The 20,789-nt window shown below is 46.0% G+C and overlaps 1 protein-coding gene across 2 annotated transcripts in view; it reads left to right on the top strand.

Moving 5' to 3' along the window:
- Nucleotides 1-17,121, top strand: part of ATP2A1 (ATPase sarcoplasmic/endoplasmic reticulum Ca2+ transporting 1) — a 31,729-nt gene extending 14,608 nt beyond the window's left edge. Inside the window, exons 8-23 of one of the 2 annotated variants that reach the window (XM_053361091.1) lie at nucleotides 651-948; nucleotides 2,294-2,460; nucleotides 2,559-2,647; nucleotides 3,454-3,556; nucleotides 4,413-4,544; nucleotides 6,190-6,315; nucleotides 6,897-7,115; nucleotides 7,826-8,161; nucleotides 9,237-9,457; nucleotides 9,683-9,885; nucleotides 11,015-11,100; nucleotides 11,219-11,352; nucleotides 11,657-11,774; nucleotides 12,708-12,825; nucleotides 13,764-13,807; nucleotides 16,506-17,121. In XM_053361091.1, coding sequence (XP_053217066.1) covers nucleotides 651-948; nucleotides 2,294-2,460; nucleotides 2,559-2,647; nucleotides 3,454-3,556; nucleotides 4,413-4,544; nucleotides 6,190-6,315; nucleotides 6,897-7,115; nucleotides 7,826-8,161; nucleotides 9,237-9,457; nucleotides 9,683-9,885; nucleotides 11,015-11,100; nucleotides 11,219-11,352; nucleotides 11,657-11,774; nucleotides 12,708-12,825; nucleotides 13,764-13,768 — 2,355 coding nt within the window. In that variant the 3' untranslated portion in view covers nucleotides 13,769-13,807; nucleotides 16,506-17,121. The remainder of the gene's footprint in view (nucleotides 1-650; nucleotides 949-2,293; nucleotides 2,461-2,558; nucleotides 2,648-3,453; nucleotides 3,557-4,412; nucleotides 4,545-6,189; nucleotides 6,316-6,896; nucleotides 7,116-7,825; nucleotides 8,162-9,236; nucleotides 9,458-9,682; nucleotides 9,886-11,014; nucleotides 11,101-11,218; nucleotides 11,353-11,656; nucleotides 11,775-12,707; nucleotides 12,826-13,763; nucleotides 13,808-16,505) is intronic. The other variant, XM_053361090.1, reaches the window with a different exon arrangement.
- The last annotated feature ends 3,668 nt before the right edge of the window (nucleotides 17,122-20,789 follow it).

The raw sequence follows: 20,789 nt of genomic DNA, 5'->3' as shown, positions 1-20,789 counted from the left end.
ATACTTCTGTCTTGGGAGTTACTGTTACGTGACAGGCAGGGAGGTGGCTCTCAAGATGTCTAACAGAAATCCCTGCATTTCACCAAAGTGCAGTTCTTGGGAAAAAGCCATGACACCAAATGTGGGATTGAAATGGAATAGATTTCCAGAATAGACATGCACTTCACAGTCTTAAAGGACTAGACATCTTATTTAGCCTAGGCCATGGGTAGGCAAACTAAGGCCCGGGGGCCGGATCCGGCCCAATCGCCTTCTAAATCTGACCCACAAATGGTCCAGGAATCAGCGTGTTTTTACATGAGTAGAATGTGTGCTTTTATTTAAAATGCATCTCTGGGTTATTTGTGGGGCATAGGAATTTGTTCATTCCCCCCAAAAAAAATTTAGTCTGGCCCTCCACAAGGTCTGAGGGACAGTGGACTGGCCCCCTGCTGAAAAAGTTTGCTGACCCCTGGCCTAGGCTCTCAGGACGTGGATTCTGCACAGGCAGAATTGCAAAACTGCACAGGTCCCACAGCCTCCTTTAGCACCATTTCCCTCCACGATATCTTTTCTTCCAGCATGTTTGTAGAGCGTCCCTCTCCTTCTTTCCCACTGATCTTTGCTCCCTCCCCACCCCCACCCCCACTTCATCCTCCACCTCCCTGCAGGGTACCAACATCGGTGCAGGCAAGGCTGTTGGCATCGTCATCGCCACAGGTGTGAGCACTGAGATTGGCAAGATCCGTGATGAGATGGCAGCCACCGAACAAGAGAAGACTCCCCTGCAGCAGAAGCTGGACGAGTTTGGCGAGCAGCTGTCCAAGGTCATCTCCCTCATCTGCGTGGCTGTCTGGCTCATCAACATCGGGCACTTCAACGACCCCGTCCATGGCGGCTCCTGGATCCGCGGCGCCATCTACTACTTCAAGATCGCTGTGGCCCTCGCTGTGGCTGCCATCCCAGAAGGTCAGCTGAGGCCATTCCAGTTTCCCACATCCACCTGTTGTGGGGCTAAAGAGGGCCAGTCGGTTCCTTCTTTTAAAAATAGCTCTTGGCATCATCATATTTTGGGGTTTTTATTTTTCTATCTGCAGTTGCTGTTTGTTGGGTGCATTTTGCTTTGCTAACTGTCTTGTATGCTGAACTGTGGACATGTTATCCAGAAGTTTTACAAAAAGGAGCCAAAGTTAGAGATAAAAGCAAAGGAGTAATATTACAAGCATCGTTTTTTAATTAACCACCTGCACGCTGAACAATATGGTGTGAAAAAGCCATTCTAAAAAAGTTATTTGAAGACACTGCTGATGTACTAGCAGGATGGACAACAAAAAATGGCTACAGCCACCCATCATTCCTTCCTTGCGTGGGCTAAACAGTTTTCAGCTTACCTGCGCCAAAGGATTGTGTGGCATTTCTTCAACAAAACGGAAGTTGAATGAACTTCTGCATTATATCTTGATATAATTTGCAGTCAGACATTTAACATGCATTTCCTCATTTGCAAAGGGATATAGGAGCTGCCTTGTGCTGCTAGTTTATGAATGGCTAGTCCGTGGCTAGGAGCTGGAGAAAAATTCAATTCAGTTTGTGTTTAATGGTGAACCTACCTAGTTCGCACTTCCCAAAGCAAACACAAACACAGACATTCTTCCAAATTCCCACTTCTCTGCAATTTGCAGTGCAGTTCTCCAGTCAAGCAGTATATCACAAAATGAATATACTAGGGTGAAGTGTGCATTACCATGCATGCATTATTAAAAATAACAGGAAAATGCATTATATATCGGCAGCCACAGTGGAAGTGGAGGGGCAGGATGATCGGGCCCTATCCAGATTCAGTGTTATCGCCTGACAGATTTGAGACTCACCCAGATTTAGTGGGTCCAGAGTCAGCTCAGTCCCACCCCTGCTCCACCTTGAGAATGACCCATTTCAGGGCATACATATGCTTCAGCAGCTGACAGGAGACCAGCTGAACCAGCAGAGCTGGGTAAAGGGCTTCCACCACAAATTCTCTCCCCACACCATCTGATGTATAGGGGGTTTGGATTGCTCTGCCCATGCTTTAATGCTGATTTGTACTGTTGTACGCTGCTTTTTTTTTTTAAAAAAAAGGTGGTTTACCCAAAATATTATTAAATGAATAAATCTGCACAAGAGGTAGTGTGGTGGGCAGTAGGAGCTGAAGGGGGTGGAGGCAGCCGAGAGTATCTGAAACCAAAGCCAGCAAATGGATGGCAGCTGCTTGAATGCTTCGCCCATTCCTATGGCTAACCTTTCCCTTTCGCCTCCTCTTCCTCCTCCTCCTCAGGCCTTCCTGCCGTCATCACCACCTGCTTAGCCCTGGGCACTCGCCGTATGGCCAAGAAGAATGCCATCGTCAGAAGCCTGCCCTCCGTGGAGACCTTGGGCTGCACATCGGTCATTTGCTCCGATAAGACTGGCACCCTCACCACCAACCAAATGTCTGTTTGCAAGGTGAGTGGGAAGCTTGAGGTTGGCACTTTTGTCACGAAGTGCCTCCTGCCCACGTCAGTCGCCTTGACCCTGCCTCTTCTTTCTCCTTCTCTTTGCAGATGTTTGTCATTGACAAAGTTGATGGAGATATGTGCTCTCTGAACGAATTCTCTATTACTGGTTCCACCTATGCCCCCGAAGGAGAAGTGTGAGTGGCTCCTAAAGAAACCCCAACCCTAAACAGTTTTCTTAATCCAACACCCTGAAAGGGCGGGGTGAGACACCGTTAAAACCCTAGTGCAGAGGTCAGCAAACTTTTTCAGCAGGGGGCCGGTCCATTGTCCCTCAGACTTTGTTGGGGGGCGGACTATATTTTGAAGAAGAAAAATGAACAAATTCCTATGCCCCACAAATAACCCAGAGATGCATTTTAAATAAAAGGACACATTCTACTCATGTAAAAAACACGCTGATTCCCGGACCGTTCGCGGGGTGGATTTAGAAGGCGATTGGGCCGGATCTGGCCCTCGGGCCTTAGTTTGCCTATCCGTGCCCTAGTGCGTCACTTTGGATAATTGGGTAACTCTCCCGAGAGCTTGACTCCCGATCCTTTCTCTTGCTTCTCCCATATGTGGCACAGTCTAAAGATGCCTCCATCCCATTTCTGCTTCATTTCTGAAGCTAAGGCAGATCTGTGGGGCAGCCCACGAAACCACCTTGGAAGCAGATAGTGCTATGAGTTGTTTGAAGGAATGGCAAATTACAAACCAAGCAGACACATACGATCTAATCTTAAAACTGTCTGAATCTTATTTCTAACTCTTAACCTCACACCGAAAGAAATACAGTACCTCAATTTTTGCTCATTGGCCTCCTAGCATTACGATCACCCTATAGCCCAGGGCTGGGGAAGCTGTGACACCAGTAACTCTAAGTTCACCTCTCTGCTGTTTGTTTTTGTGCTGTTGCTTACTTTTTTCTGTCCTTCAATTCCTTTCTCTCTCGCACATGCAGTATGAAGAATGATAAGACAGTCAAGGCTGGGCAGTATGATGGGCTCGTTGAACTGGCTACTATCTGTGCCCTTTGCAATGACTCCTCTCTGGATTTCAATGAGGTGAATGCTTCTCTCTTGGTTCACATCCAGCCTTCCAACAATTGCCTTCAGTTTTGGATGCTTCATTGTTTATTAACAGTGATGGCTTCCCCCAAAGAATTATGGGAATTGTAGTTCGGTGAGGGCAATGAGAAGTTTCTGATAGATATTGATTAATAAAATTAAATAGGCACTCTTCGACCTGAAAGCTTCGAGAGGAACTTACACAGTGTAAAACAGTAATAAAATAATGATTTTTTAAAAAAATAAAAAACTACTATTAATCATCATTACAATAATAAAACTAGCACCAACAGAGTAAGCGTAAAAACAAAATTACCAACTAAATTCAGGTTGATTACAGCAAACAGACTGCATAGGTTTAAAAGATGATTAATTAAAGTGGGTAAATAAAGTGATTTTCATTTGACATCGAAAAGATGCCAAATTCAACACCAAGCATTCCTCTGACAGGAGCAAAAGACTCTTAAACCAGTTTAAGTGTAAGAGTGCCCACAGTGATGAGGCTGCTACTTTTTTGTACTTGGGGAAATGTGGGCTACTTTTTAGGCTGGTGGGCACAAATTTTACTGCCCTCTCCCTTCCCCACCCACACCTCACCACCCACATACTGATTTTTTAAAAATTAATCCATGTATTTATATACCACCACCTGGAGGGAAAAAATCATGGTGGTATACAACTACGTTTTTATTATGTTTTTATCGTTGATGTTCTGCAATGTGTTTTAATATTGTAAACCGCCCTGGGATATTTTCATTCAGGTTCATATTTTGTCAGAATCTCTGCAGCTCTTGGCTGTGCCCAAGTGTCTAACTCTCATCTTATTCTGCCCATTTTCTCCCTCCCACCCCAGTCCAAAGGTGTATATGAGAAGGTGGGTGAAGCCACCGAAACTGCCCTTACCTGCTTGGTTGAGAAGATGAATGTCTTCAACACAGATGTGCGCAGCCTCTCCAAAGTGGAGCGTGCCAACGCTTGTAACGCTGTAAGTATTGTCTGCTGAGGGTGGCCTCTCTTCAGGGCCCTGCGTTGCTTCTCTTTTGGTTTCTCTCTCATTCTTCCAGTCTTAAATTCCATGCCTCCACAGTTTGTGGTTTTTCTTAAAGTCCTCATGAAAATTCCTCAGCATTTTAGTTTGAATTTCTCCTAATATACACATCTTTGGAGGCATTTTTGCCCAATATGCACATTTTAAAGATGCAATTTTCATTTTTGTTTCACATATATATTTGTTTCAATGCACACTTTACCCTAGTATGATTCATACACATTACTTGGCTGAAGAACAGCATTGAAGAAGTGTAAATTTCAAAAGATGTCTGTGTTTCAGATTGTGTATTGTGCAAATTAAAGTGCAAATTAGGTAGGTCTATCGTCCATCTATATCTATCTATCTATCTATCTATCTATCTATCTATCTATCTATCTATCATCTATCATCACAAGATTCTCTCCAATACCTTAGTAAGAAGTGCATTTACTCCCAGCTCCTGTTGATCAGGCTAATGAATGCACAAGCACTGGTATTAAACAAAATGAACTGATATTGATTTATATATATTAGTAACTTTATGTTAATGAAACGTTTTTATATGTAATTGAGTATTTTTGCAGTATTTTGTTTAAGTTGTCTGTTGTTGCTTGTTTTCTGTACACGTTTGATGATGTGAATAAGGTGCCACGAGGCTCTTGGTTATTTTTGCTGAAACGGACAAACACAGCTACCCCACTGAAAGTTGATAGCTAATAAAAGCGTTTAAGTAACATTTCTGAGCGCTCCAAAACTTTCACATATGTTATATTCATGTAATCCTTAGAACGATCCTGCAAGGTAGCTTAGTCCTATTCCTCACCATTGTAGTCTTAGCTGCAGCTGAGAGAAATAAGCTTCCTAAGGCCACCAAGCGCTCATCCTTCTCATACCTCAGCATTGCAAATTATCTTCTCCCATCTTGCTTGTAAAGCCCCACTCCCTAGGATATAAGTGATGATGTCTTTAGACTTCTGTATGTCTCTGCTGTGGTCCCATTGGTTGAATGTAGGAGTTCTGCCCACCTACTCAGCTTCCTGTTCTCACAGTGACTAGCCAAATGTGTACAGGAAGCCCCAAAATAGGTCTTGATCATAACAGCACTCCCTCCACTTGCCATTAATTCCCAGCTACAGTGGTACCTCTGGTTACGTACTTAATTTGTTCCGGAGGTCCGTTCTTAACCTGAAACTGTTCTTAACCTGAAGCACCACTTTAGCTAATGGGGCCTCCTGCTGCTGCTGCGCTGCCAGAGCACGATTTCTGTTCTCATCCTGAAGCAAAGTTCTTAACTTGAGGTACTATTTCTGGGTTAGTGGAGTCTGTAACCTGAAGCGTCTGTAACCTGAAGCGTATGTAACCCGAGGTACCACTGTACTGATATTCAGAATTACACTGCATCAAACAGTGGAACGGAACTCTGCCATTGTAGTTTGTAGTTGTCGATTGCCTTCTCCTCCACGAATTTGTCTATTCCTCTTTTGGAGCTACTCTTGTGAGAGCAACTTCCATAGCTTCACTTTGTGCTGTGTGTCCTGGCAATGTCGAGCAGGTTTTAACCCTACTTCCTCCCCCTTCCCTTTCTCCTCCATTTCCCCAGGTGATCAAACAACTCATGAAGAAAGAATTCACCCTGGAGTTTTCCCGCGACAGAAAGTCCATGTCTGTTTACTGCTCCCCAGCAAAAGCTTCCCGAGCGGCTGTCGGAAACAAGATGTTTGTCAAGGTCAGCAGCACCCCGTTTGACTGTGTCCCATCTCCATAGCAACCAAGGAACTAAGGCATTCCCACCTTTGGCCCCGGCTCAGATGTTTGTCTACTACATTTAATCCTGCCTTTTCTTTGAGGAGCTCAGGGTGGCAAGGTTCACCCCAACCCCACCTCCCATTTATTCCTCACAGCAACTCTGTGAAGTTGCTTTGCCAGAGTTGTAACAATTGGCCCATGACTGTTCAACAAGCTTCATGGCTGCGTTGGGATTTGTACCTGAATCTCTTCCTATTCTGAATCTAAAAATTTAGTCACTGGGCTGAACTACATTGGACTTCAGGTTCCTCCAAACACAAAAATAATGCATAAATAAAATCCTCCATATAGAAAACTAGTGTTTCAACTCCCTAACTTCTAGTTTTCTATGCACAGAGTAGATGATGGTCCACGGACCACAGTTTGGGAACTTCTTTTCCAGAGCTTTCATATAAAAGCTCTAGTACCTGGTCCCAATGGCGATTCAGAAATACTGTTTGCCACCCGGCTCGCTTTCCCCTCAAGTCACAATATCTGTTTTTACTTCTTTCTCACGTACAGGGCGCCCCTGAGGGTGTGATAGACCGTTGCAACTATGTCCGTGTGGGCACCACCCGCGTTCCCCTCACCCCCATCGTCAGGGAGCACATCATGGGAGTCATCAAGGAGTGGGGCACAGGAAGGGACACCCTCCGCTGCCTGGCCCTGGCCACCCGTGACACCCCCCCAAAGAGGGAAGACATGGTCCTTGAGGACTCCACCAAATTCGCTGACTATGAGGTAACGCTGAGGGCAAATCACGTGGCAAGTGACAGGCAGGATGGAGTGCAGAGTTAAGGTGAAGAGCTGAAAGGAATTTAGGGAATGGATTCCCTCAAGCCAATTCTTCTTCTTTCCAAAAAAAATGTGAACATATATCCTCCTGTTTCAGGCTGCATTGTTGTGGTTGTCTGCACAACATTCCCAATTATGGATTCTGTTGGATTTTAGGGGAAATGTGTGCAGTACTGAATTTGGTACGTTAATATTTACAGTGCCTTAAAATGCCTTGGCAGGACTTAGACCTCAGTACCACTTCTAACACAAGTTTTAAGAGAATAACCATTTTCTTAAGGTGAATAAAGAGCACCTCTAGGCACTCAGGTAGATGATTTTTGTATTTTTAAAAAATTGCCCCAAAGTTTCTTCAATTTGCTCATGGTGGTGCACATGACCCCACACATGACTTCACCCCTTGTGAAGTGGGTCAGGCTGAGGGAGTGCGACCGGCCCATGGTCACCCAGTAAGCTTTGTAGTTGTGGCTTCTCCCCAAAGTCCAACCCGGCAACCATTCAGCGACAGTTGATCTCAACACTGGGAGAGTTGAAACTTTTCTTTTTCATTTACCGGCTGTTGAAGTGCTGCAGATTAGTCCTTATAGCGATCAGACGGGCTGTGAGCTTTTGTCCACTGCTTTCGGAGCCTATTCTGAGACATCTCCCTTCCACAGATGGACCTGACCTTTGTGGGCTGCGTAGGCATGTTGGACCCACCCCGCAAGGAGGTGATGGGCTCCATCCAGCTGTGCCGTGAAGCCGGCATCCGCGTCATCATGATCACAGGCGACAACAAAGGCACAGCCATTGCTATCTGCCGCCGCATTGGTATCTTCAAAGAGGAGGAGAACGTGTCTGGCAGGGCCTACACCGGCCGTGAGTTTGACGACTTGCCCTTAAGTGAGCAGCGGGAAGCCTGCAAGAGAGCCTGCTGTTTCGCTCGTGTTGAGCCGACGCACAAGTCCAAGATTGTGGAGTTCTTGCAGGGTTTTGATGAAATCACAGCCATGGTGAATAGACGGACGGCAACGGCAGGGTGGGAGGATGGTTGGAAGGGCAACAGAGGGCTTGTAGCCAGCAACACCTATCTTGAGGGTACAGAGGGAAATAATGTATACCTGTGCATATCATCATGCGTGAATATTGCCCATGGAAGTGTCTGTTATACAGAATGCATATGATGGGAATTCGCTGCCAAGAAACAGACATGTAGGCAACCTTTACATATGATGGTGTACATGAGTGTCTATTTCCTCCTCTACTGCAGTGTACACACATGTGGATAGAAGTCCTCTGTGACCCTCAGTTTCACTCCACATGGCCTTTCTGCATTAGACCAAAGATCCCATCCCATATACAGTGGCCAGACAGATGCTGCACCAGCAGAGCCTGGATGCAGCCATCTTCCCCTGACTGTTGCTTCCCAGTTTCCTCAGTGATGAGGAGGTTCCATTTATTATCCACCATCCAGCCCCTTATTGACCTGTTTTCCATGCACATGACTGGTTTGAAAACCATTATCCAAAGCTGCCATATCCCAAGCCAGTCCATTGCTCCATCTAGCCCAGTGCTGTAGGCACTGAAAGGCAGATGCTCACCAGGATTTCGGACAGGAGTCCTTCACAGCCTTACCTGGATATGCCAGGGATATAACCCGGAGCATTTTGTAAACAAGGCTGAGCTACGGCCTTTCTTCACGCAAGCTAGTGGCCATCACTGCATCTTGCAAGAAATGCATTCCATGTCCTGAAACTCTTGCCCCTTTCATTGCTTGACCCCGGGTCCTAGTGGAGAGAGAAAATCTCTCTCTTTGTTTTCTCTAAACCATTCACAATTTTATAAACTAGTATGATGCCCTCCTCCCCAGCCAGAGAGACCCAAATGCTTTGTGCTTTCCTCTTAGGAAAGGTCCCTGTTCACTTTTGCTTGCCCCTTCCCCAGCTCTATGATATCCCTCGTGATATCCTTCGTGCAAAAGTGCAAGGTTCTTTGGGCCTTGGAAATGAAATCTCCCCAGCTAGGCTGCTGCATTTGATCCCCCCTGCCTCGGTTGACTCCCTGTCTCCTTCCGCTTCCTCCTGGCAGACCGGTGACGGTGTAAATGATGCCCCAGCTCTGAAGAAGGCTGAGATTGGTATTGCCATGGGCTCTGGCACCGCTGTAGCCAAGACCGCCTCAGAAATGGTGCTGGCAGACGACAACTTCTCCACCATTGTGTCCGCCGTTGAGGAGGGCCGGGCCATCTACAACAACATGAAACAATTTATCCGCTACCTCATCTCCTCCAACGTGGGTGAGGTCGTCTGGTAAGGGATCCCCCTTCCTCATCACCTCGAAATCCCCTTCACAAAGCCTTCATTAGGCAAGCCCTGCCGCCATGCTGACTAGGCTCAGCAGAAGGGCTGAGAGGGTCCGATAGCACAATAATTGTGGCCAGGCCGGCCTGCCCCCTGGCAGCTGCACATGTCACCACTGCTTCACAAGGGCTTCCTCTCTCCTCACTTTTTGTTTCTCTATTCTTTCCCTTGCAGTATCTTCCTCACCGCTGCTCTGGGTCTCCCTGAAGCCTTGATCCCCGTGCAGCTGCTGTGGGTGAACTTGGTGACTGACGGGCTCCCAGCCACCGCCTTGGGCTTTAACCCCCCCGATCTGGACATCATGAACAGGCCCCCTCGCAGCCCCAAGGAGCCCCTGATCAGTGGCTGGCTCTTCTTCCGCTACTTGGCCATTGGAGGTAACAATTTTTTTCTCACTGGGGCCCTGCCCTCTTAATCCAGAATACGGACACCCTGCATCCCTAGTTTTTGCTCCTGAATACAAATCCTGTACTCTCTCACCCGTGTCCTACCTACATGCAGTGCCGGATTTATGTATGAGCTAAACAAGCTATAGCTTAGGGCCCCACTCTCTTGGGGGCCCCAAAAAAATTTAAAGGGGAAAAAATCCTGGATGTACATTTCCAAATATAAGATAAAAACCAAATAAAATAAACCTACATACAGCAACAGTGATTTGTGTTGTGTAGGCTCCTATGACATAAGTAATGGGCCCCTCCTGCTAGCCTGCTCCCTAAAATATCACTGGTTTGCTCCTTTCTATATATAGGGTGCCTACATTCTGCATGGGCTGGTTGCATGGCAACATGTAGCATGCAGACTGCAGTGCAGCACAGTTGAATGTAGGTCAAGCTGTTGTACCCGTTATATAATATTAAAGAGTGCTTGTAGACTGGTGATCAGGCAGCATAGACTAAGTGTTATACCTACTGACTGATTTCATGTAATACATAATTTATTTATTTTGATCCCGTTATAAAATTATTTCAGAAAAACATTCATCTTTATTATTTAGTAAGCCTATATTATTTACTAGTACAATTCCCTATTACCCCCACTTGCTACTATAATACTATATATAAATATTACAATTAAATTAAATATTTCACTTACTTATAAAGGGCCCCATTGCCTTCAGAACTTAGGGCATCATCAGACCTAAATCCGGCCCTGCCTACATGGAATAACTATAACCTTAACTCAGAAATCTGTACCGTTCTCAGTGCCCGAGGTGGGAGCCCTAACAGATCTCCCAATGCTCTACTGCTTGGTCAAGCAGGAACAGGCAAACCGGGCTGCCCCTTTACATGCGGCTGAGTCAGTTTCTGAAACCTGAACCTGTAATCCATATTGAGGGCACCTAATAATCCAAAGGAGCACAGCTTCTTTTGCAATCCGCATTCGGCCACAACCCTCTCCATTTCAGTTCCCCTGCAGGCTGCTCTTGGAGGGCAGTTGTTTTTTGGGGGGGAAGGTTTGCCCTCTTCTTTGTTTATGCTAACGTTTCCTTTTGACACCTGCCTGCAGGGTATGTCGGAGCTGCCACTGTTGGTGCCGCCGCTTGGTGGTTCATTTACGCTGAAGACGGACCTGCCGTGTCCTACTACCAGTTGGTGAGCTTGAACTTCTGGCTGCTCCACTGGAAGTGAACTGTGGGATGGCAAGATTGGTGGTATTCTACAACATGCCCTGTTTTAATCCTCTTCCCCACTTTCTCCTTCTGCCCCCCAGTCTCATTTCATGCAGTGCACAGAACACAACCCTGACTTTGAAGGTTTGGAATGTGAGATCTTTGAGTCCTCTGTCCCAATGACCATGGCTTTGTCCGTCCTGGTCACCATTGAGATGTGCAATGCACTCAACAGGTAAGGGTGCCCGTGAGAGTCAATCTTCAGCATTACTCACATAGCGCTGCCTTGGAAGTTCTTCAGAGGCACCCTCCCCAGTCTCATCCCCCAGATACCCTGCTTCCTGGCCAGGGCTGTGGTTCCAGGGCTGTGATTCCATTCATCTCGAAAAAAATGACATCTTGCATACAGAAGAGCCAGCAATTGGCTGATCTTTAAAGAACCAGTGTCTATTGATTTATTTTGACTGATGACTTAAGTGTTGGGTTTTCCCTGTCTCCCGCCCCATGGTAACTTCACCCTGCTTCTCTGTCCTACACAGCCTGTCAGAGAACCAGTCCTTGGTTCGGATGCCCCCCTGGGTGAATATCTGGCTTCTGGGATCCATCTGCCTCTCCATGTCTCTGCACTTTGTCATCCTCTACGTTGACCCTCTGCCAGTAAGTGTTGTTCAAGCACAGCTTGACTTCCTTGCCAACTTCAGGATCAATTCACTTCCTCTATGCCTTCTCATCACCAACCGATTGCTCATTCTTTGATCGCTGGCAGATAATTGTGTGAAAGGTTACGTTGAAAAGCACTGGCATTATGCTGTGTTTGGTGATATAGAACTGTTTGCCCTTCATGCTTAAAATAGGAATTTTGTGCCCTTAATTGGGAGAGCAACCCCCGCTTAAATCTATGACACTTACTTTTGAGGAGACTGGTATAGGATTCCACTGTTTATTAGTTGCACTTAGTTTCCATAGAAAACAGCACTTGAGTTAAGGCATCATGAGTAACTTGTCCCACGGATTTCGATGGTGGCAAAGGCTGCAGTTCTAACTCTTCTTACCTGAGAGTAAGCCCCATTGTATTCAGTAGGGCTTCCTTCTGAGTAGACAAGATTAGGATTGCACTGTTAGTCTGGACCCAGCCCATGATAGCTAATTTTTAGGGGTTTGGATTGTTGTTCTTTACATTTTCACACCCATTTATGATTTTTTTAAATCCTCATGAAAATTCATCATTTTAAGGTGAATTTCTCCGAATATACACATTTTTTGTGTTCATTTTTGCCTTATATACATGTTTGTACAAAGCATATTTTCCTAACATTTACATTTTCCTTAATAGAATGCATTTCGGCGTGTTGTTTTCACTAACACATGCATTTCTATGGACACTCCACATTAGTCTATGTGTTTTAGTAAAAGTTACTTGCCTGGAGAAGCGCATTGCAAAATTCAGAGAAACAATGGTTGTGTTTCAGTTCAGCTGTTGTTTCAGGAAGTGCAGGTTAGGTAGATTTGCCTTTAAGTGTGAACTGAATTGCATTTCTCCCTGCAACCCTAGCAAACACTGACCTCTCCCTTTGCTCTTGCTCTTCCCAGATGATCTTCAAACTCACCCACTTGGATATGCACCATTGGATGGTGGTGCTGAAGATATCCTTGCCTGTCATCTTACTGGATGAGCTGCTCAAATTCATTGCCCGGAACTACCTGGAGCGTAAGCCATCCTCCCCTCCCTTCTCCTGGGTTGGTCTCAATCCTTGCCCCCACCCCACCCCTTTCGAAGCCTTCTCTTCCTCCGGCCTATTTAAGGGAGTCAGGAGCACCAGATGAAAAGCACCGGGGGGGGGGGGCATCACTGTGGTGAGAAGAGAAGAAACTGAATGTCCTTCCCTGCTGACCTTTTCTGTCCCAATGCCTTCCTGTCTTCTTCCTCTCACCCTCCACCATCTCCATGTGCACCCATCCAGGGCAACTCACGTTAGATGTTAGATCCAAGGCTGGGGAAATTTTAGGTGCTTGTTCATTCAGGGTTCTCCTCCCAGATGATCACTTTCAATGCTGCCTTCTAAGAACTGAAATAGCCTCTCAGTGCTGTTTGTAACCAGGCGCTTGAAAATGTGACGTTTCTGGTAGAGGCAACAGCAGATGCATGCTCTATAGGGGATACAGGTGCCTAGAAGTGCCTGGATATTGAGGTTGTCTTGTGATTTCTGAGAATGGAGCACACTCCACTGGGTTGGAATCGGTGGAGGAAGGTGAGATGGGAAATGCCCAGGATTACTGGGTCTTCCCCAAGAATTTGTAAGTTAATGTGAATGACAGAGGAGAACCAGGACTCCTCTTCCATATCCAGTGCCCCTAAATCAGCTTTCCATGACCTAGTGCCCTTCAGATGTTTTGGACCATAATTCCCACCAGCCTCAGACAACACTGCCAGTGGTCAGGGATGATGGGAGTTGTAGTCCAGCAGCATCTGAAGGGCACAAGATTGGAGAAGGCTGCCTTAAGTAGTCCTTTATGGGTTGCCATCATTCCATTCCATTCCATTCCATTCCATTTCACCCATCCAGACTAATCATCTTATCTTCTCCTTGCCCACCTTCTCCCTAATGTCTATTAACTCTGATTTCTTTTATCCTTTCCCTCTTGTAGCATAGACTCCTTCCCCCTCTATTCTCCTGTATCCTGCCTCCCAGGTATCTTACCACCCTTGACAGCATGCCTTGCTTGTCCTCTCGGCTGCTCCATCCTATCTGTCTGTTCATCCATGTGGGAAGATTTGCAATATCTGTGGGGAGCTGGCGGGAAAGTGTCTCTCCTTTGCTTGAACAGTCTCTTTGCTGCATCTGGAATTGTCCAGGGAACTGGGACCCAGCTGCTTGGCTGGTTGGTCAGGAGAAAATCCTGCCCCAAAAAGAGGACCGCTTGTTAACTTTTGACTGCTCCAGGAAACATTCCCTTTTCACTGAAATAAATGATTTTTAATTATATTAACTATTCAGTTAAGAGGAGGCAATAATTAGCATTCAGTCAATATTTAAAATTATGAAATATAATTAGCAATAATTTGTGGACATGAATTTGGTCAGCGTGGGCCTAAACCTTCATGCAAGTCAAGGTTGCTACTTAGCTAGTTTCTAGCTGGCAATTTGGCTGAGATGTAGGTGTTTTAAATACTCGGGCTCTATTTATTTTAACAAACTATCCAAGTGGTTTTCAAGCTAAATACCTTGAGGAAATCTGCATTGACTCATCTGCCAAGGAACCCTGTGCATTGCAGAGGATTGTGGGACATGTTCTAGAACTGACTGTGTTTCTCCATAGCTCAGTCTACGGAGCATGAGACTCTTAATCTCAGGGTTGTGGTTTTGAGCCCCACGTTGGGTGAAATATCTCTGCATGGCAAGGAGTTGGACTAGATGATCCTCATGGTCCCTTCCAACTCTACTGTTCTATAATTCTGTGATAAGTTTTTGACTCATAGGTCAGAGCCTGACATAAGATAAGTTGCACCAATGCTTCCACAATATATCAATTGTAATTTGGTGTGGATACTACACCAGTTTTCTACGCATATCATCCATGAATCCCCCTGAAAATAGCAACAGTCTAGAGGTGCCCTGAGAAGCCTTCCTAGAACACGGTTTGAAAACCACTAAACTGTAGGGCCATTAAAAAAAAAGTGGCAACCTTTCATGCCAATAATAACATGTTAAAGCTGTTTAATCCTTTTGGGTTTTTTGAGCCCTGCATTCTAAATTCCAAATTCTAAATTGGAATGCATTTGCTGAAAACTTGAACACTGAACAATACAACTGCAGGCATGATTGTTAGCACCGGATCCTCTTTGGGCCCCATCCGTTCCCAGGAGCTGCCTTTTTCCACCTTCTGCACGCACCCAAATAAGCCCATTTGGCCTCAACACTTGATAGTCATGGCTTTAACTTGGGTGCATACAGAACGAGGAAGGTCTTTCAGCCCCATCTGCTCATCGTCAGCTCTCCATGGCTGTGCCTCAGCTGCCTTCACTGCCCACTGCTAGTTGCCCCATGTCGTGCCTGGCCAGTCTCTCATGGACAATCGCTTGGCCCCATCTTTCCTGGAAGGGATGGGGTGGCCTGAGCTCAGGGCTGCCCCCTTCACTGGACCTGTTGCTCTTGCTGTTGCTGGTTTCTACACCAAGGTGGGATGAGGTTGGCTAGGCAAGGAACGTAAAACGGATGCTTTTGGTGGGGTGAGCTTTCCTCTGCTGGGGGTTCGTCACAGTGTGGCTGGCATGCGTGGATCCAGGTGAGTGAATATCCCACAAGGTCTTGCTCAGTCCTGTTAACCCCCTGCCATTCTCTCTAAGGCGCTAAAGTCCTATGAGTACTTTCCAGAAACCAAGCCTCACTGAATCTGTAGGGTTTACTTCTCCTGAGTGGACACGTTTAGGACCAGACTGTATTCAGGCCAAACTAGACATGACCAAAGCTCCCCATCCTATTGCACTCATACTGCTAATGCCAGGGCTTAGGGTGCTGGCCATTAACACATTTGCAGGACAATTTGAGGGGTTGAGTAGGAGAATTTGTAGGGGTGGTGGTGGTTAAGCCTTCCTGACCTATTTATTTTCTCTTGCAAATGCCACACACTCCCAAGAAGTTTTAATTCCCCCTCTCACCCCTTAGCTGGGATCTAGGGGTATGTGGGCCAAGTTTGGAGAGGAAACTGGCCTTGCGGGGTCGGGAGTGGCTCAGTAGCAGATAAACATGGCACCCTTCTCCCTGTCCTACCCTGTTAGTGTCCCCTTGGCCCTGCATTTATGGGCTGGGAGGATCACACCTTTGTTGGGAGGTGACATCTAATTTGTTTAGTTTAGAGAAATTAACATGGGGCTCAAACGCTCTGTGTTATGTCCACGTGAAATGTTACTGAGTCCTCTCAAATCAGGTGGAGCAATGGCTTCTGGTAAGGAGGAGGACATCTGCCATCCAACTTTATATCTGACAAGACCCTTGAGTCTGCGTGCTAGGCAGAAATTCAGCAGGTGGGCCTTTCCCAAAGAATGATGCAGAAATCTGCAGCCGTTGAATTTCTGCCTGTTGTTATCTGTAAAAGGCAGAGGAGGGATAGAGGCATTAGGTCTACTCCAAAAGAAATGTGTCCATCTGCTTGCTTGCTCAAGACCTTTCCGCCGCTTATCTTAGAGCGTCTGACTAGAATGATAAGTGAAGCAAGCCACTGTGGCTGGGTATTATTCCCCACGTTGTGAAGCTCCAGCCGCGTGGCCTGATTTTGGCAAGGGCCTGCTGTTTGAGGTTGTCCATCTCACTGCTGTGGGGAATCTGGAATTCGTCTCTGCTTCTCTGCCCCTCACTCTCTGTTCTCTCCTCCCCACTCCCCCTTTTACAGAGAATTTAGACGAAAGGATGAAGAAGTGAACCGCTGAGTCACCGCGGAAATAACCTCTTCAACAAAATCGTGAAGATATACCCACTCCCCTCACTCCTCAGCCATGTCTGCTGCTCCCACCCCTGCTTCTTCTCTGCCCTCCCCTTATTTAATAGCCAACTTCTTCCCCACAAACCCTCCGTACCTCCTTTTCATTGGGGACTTACCAGTGTGGGCCACAGAACTGGCACCTGCCATGCCGTGTTCCCTGCCAGCTTCCCCACCCCCCCAAAAACACCACTAGCTACTTGGCTTCTGTACATTTTGAGCCACCTGCCCACCCCTTGCCCTGCTCTCTCTCTCTCTCTCTCTCTCTCACACACACACACACACACTCTGCCCCCCTGCTTTCTGCATTAGTGCCCACACGAACTACGTTCGTTCCCCCCTCTTCACACGACTAGAACCCACCTCAAGCCAGGGGTTGGATTTTTTAATGCACACATAAAACAGAAGGAAACATTTTGTTAGGGAAAACAAACAAAACAAGTGAGACTCCTCAACTTGGAGGAAATGAAGAGATTCTTCTAGCTGCTTATTTATTGATATTAAAGAATAAACTCTTAACTGTTTCGAATGCTTCTGGCTATTCTTTCGTTGCTTTGGTCAAATGGTGGGGGGGAGAGAGGCATTGAAGCTGTTTTTTACAGAAAGTCGCTTACTTTTTTGGAGCTTGGTTGCAGCTCTCTGGCCTCATCCACACTTACATTTTGCCCCATGTTTTCTAGGCACAGGCCTGTGCTTGAAAACACTGTGTCTGAGCACTCCCCCCCCCCCAGCGTTTTCCCTGCAAAACCCCACTCTTTAATGCCGAATTGGAACAAATGCAATTCGGGTTTTCTATAGTTTGCCCTCTGATTCAGTGGTAAAGACGTGGGAAGTCACTGATCAAGCATTTTCGTTTGGACAAACATTGCTAAGCAAGCATCGTATCTAATACTTCACCATAAGTAAGCAAAGCGTCCTGTCAGATCCTTGGCAAAAGCGATGACTCTTCATCCTGGAAACAAACAGGGGGAATTACTTCCTCAACCGTTGTGCTTTACAGAAAACGCACGTGTTGTAACTGGAAGTGACAGGTTTCAGTCTGTCTGGAACAAGGGCAAGGAGTTACCAAACTTGTTGCTTTTGCAGATCACGGGTTGTTTTAAGTTCCATTTTCTCTTCCTAAGAGTTTGCGTCCTTTGAGTCAGGCAAATAATAGTTAGCAGAAAGAAGAGCTGAGCAAATTGGATTCTCAGCCCCTTTTGGGCTAATGCTGATTCGTACATATGTACACATATATGTACATTTACATGTACAGATATATTTCATCCATAGTTCCGGACAGGAAATTCTGGACATGTAGCAACCCTATATAAACAGGAATTTAAAATGATGTAAATAATGGTTTAGAACTGATATTAAAGTGCATAAGAAGAGAACGCAACATATAAAAAAAAGAAACAGCAACATGACATTAAAAATACGACTGCATCTAGTAGCCTTAACGAGGCTACCCACACCACCCACTGAGCCTTTACAAATAACCATGTCTTCCTGCCAAAAGTGGTTGAGCCAGGCAGTCCAATTCCAGGAAAGCAACCTAAGAGATGCTGTCTTGTGGCGGTGGGGGGGGGGCACTCAACTTAGCTGAGCCCCTGGCAGGTGTGTGACAAGGCACTGCAATCCCCTCTGAGAGAAAAACTAAAAGGAGAGGAGAGGCTTCAGGGAGAAGCACACAGCTGACGGAAGGGTTCAGCTTCTGCCTCCTGCCTGCCCTCTACTGTGTTGAACGGCCTCCTGTTTCATGATCTCGGTTGCTCTGGGTGCCACACCATGTCTGGTTTCAGCCTCAGTTCCTGACTGTTAGAGCTGTGCCCACACGTTCATCCGCTCCAGCTGCAAAGAAAGCTCGTGAACCACAGGCCCCTGAGGACAGAGGCTTAACTTATTTATACCACATGCCTGTAAGAATGCAAGGGCTCCGCTGGGTTGCCCCTGCAGTTGTGCCCCTTCTCTCCTATTTCCACTGGTTCCACTAGTTCAAATGGACGTAGGGCTAGCAGAGTTGTGTTAGTCATGTGACCTGCTTTGCCTGCAACTCCTGTTACTTTCAGGTGTGGCGGTGGACATTTTTTGTTGTTGCTGTCATTATTAATATTACTATTATTATTATTATTATTACCCACCCTTCACACTAAGGACTCCAGGCACGTTACATCACTTGAAGCATGATATTAAGAACAGTTTAAAACCACTTACAAGCACAGAAATAAGGTGGGTCTTTATACAAGTCATGTGTCAAAAGCTAGGGTGAAGAGGTACATCAACTGCCACCAGAATAGGGAGGGGCAAACCTAGCAGTTTCAATTTCTCTCAGTTTCTCATTTTTCCAATCTTAATTTCATTTTTTTTACATTTTTTTTGTGATTTTCAGTTATATACATTTCAATAGTTTTACAGTCGTTTTAACATTTCAGAACTTGACTTCCTTCCTCCTCTGTCTGCAGTTCCTTAAATTTATCGTTTCCTGCATATTCTAAATTAACTTAACTTATTCTTTTATTCATCTAATTTAATTATTTACTCTTATGAAACTGCAGGTTATTACAATAATCCTGCCAATGTCCCTATCTGATTACAATTTATTTGTACATATTCAATAAACCATTCTTTTATAAAGCTGCCCCTCACAACAATCGGGCCACTCAGGACAAGTGGTCTCCATCGTCCACCATTACCTGCAGCTGGCAGGCAATATAACAGGAAGACCCAGCCCGCCCAGGCCAATGGCCTTTATGGTCTTTATATTGGACCTGGAGACTCCAATAGAGAGCATTCCATGTCAAGAAGGAGGGCAAGTGGGCACCCTATCAAATGACAAGGCAGGAGCTACATGGAGCAGGGCCTTTTCACTGGTGGTGCCCATTGTATGGCTCACTCTTTCCAGACCTGCTCTCTTTTGGCCTGTATTTTGGAGCTTTATAATCTAGGAAGATTTTGGAATAACAGGTTGACAAGTCTTATCAGTTGCTGACGTATGAGCAGATTTTATTTGATGTTATTCTGGGTTCCTGGTGCACCAGGGTTTACACCAGTGTAATAGAATTGGCCAGGACAAAAGAAGGGATACAATTTATGAGCTTTCTCCATTATCTGCACAGCAGGGGGTGTTCAGTCAACAGTGCAAAGGCTGAGCTGAAGCGTTTCCTGCTGGTTACCTGCTTTCAGCTATAGGGGTCGCTGTTTGGTAGTACCCAATTGGTTAGCTGTCAGATCCTAGAGCTCCCTATTGGTGGCTCTTAGGTAATTCCAAAAATACAGAGTCCATTAATAAAACACAGTGTTCATTCATAAAGCAGTAACATAAATCTCCATTGCTACATATTGGGTGTGTATTTCAGCGGTTGAACGTACAGCTTTATGGCCATGCTGTAGTGTAGTGCTTATGCAACTGTGAATAAAAGGTGGCTGGGCTCATCGTCCTGGGGTTTGGCGGGGGAGAGGTGACAAAACTGATTTCCAATAAGTGCCCCCCCCTTTATTTCCATTACAAGTCCTTGAGTCTGTACTCTGAATAGTGGCACCAGGGACCTAGAAGATGCAGGGCTTCTCAGTCCAACCCCTGCACAGACTCATCAGAGCTGACCTTAAGGTAATTGGAACAATTGGGCCAAATTGAGCCCTGTGGGCTGCTCCTAAGAGGGCCCCCACACCACGGCAATCTAGATGGATTTTATTTATATCTATGAGATTTTGCAGACCTTGGCTGTGAACTGGGGCCCTACAAAAAAAACCCCTAAAGTTGGGCCTCACTTCTTCAAATTGGGCCACCACTGGCTAGCCCTGAGTCTCATAGTTGCTGGGCCTGAGTTTCCCTGCTCTTGCATGAAGTCTTGGGTTTCCAATTTTGGGAGAGGGGAGACTGCGGCGCTGGGGAGATGGCAGGCTGGTGAGGCACCCTAAATTTAGAGGCCCAAGTTGTCCTGCCCTCGCATGAAGTATTGGGTTTGCAATTTTGGGAGAGGGGAGGTTGCCTGCTGGGGAGCAGGCAGGCTGGCGAGGCCCCCTAGATTTAGAGGCCCTAGGATTCAGCTTACTTAGCCTATACATAAATCTGGCGCTGGCTATATAAATAGCTCCTCCTTCACGGCCTGGGCAGGCCATCAAGTTTGTTTGTTTTTACAAAAGTTATTTTAAACATTTTTTTCAATTCATTGTACCGGTACTTGACTAGAGAAACGCATTGGCAAATTCAGAAAT

The sequence above is a fragment of the Podarcis raffonei genome, chromosome 13, assembly GCF_027172205.1.
Source record: "Podarcis raffonei isolate rPodRaf1 chromosome 13, rPodRaf1.pri, whole genome shotgun sequence".
Classification (NCBI taxonomy): Eukaryota; Metazoa; Chordata; class Lepidosauria; order Squamata; family Lacertidae; genus Podarcis; species Podarcis raffonei.
The sequence above is the reverse complement of the archived record's forward strand: the minus strand, read 5'-3'. Positions and strand labels throughout refer to the sequence as shown.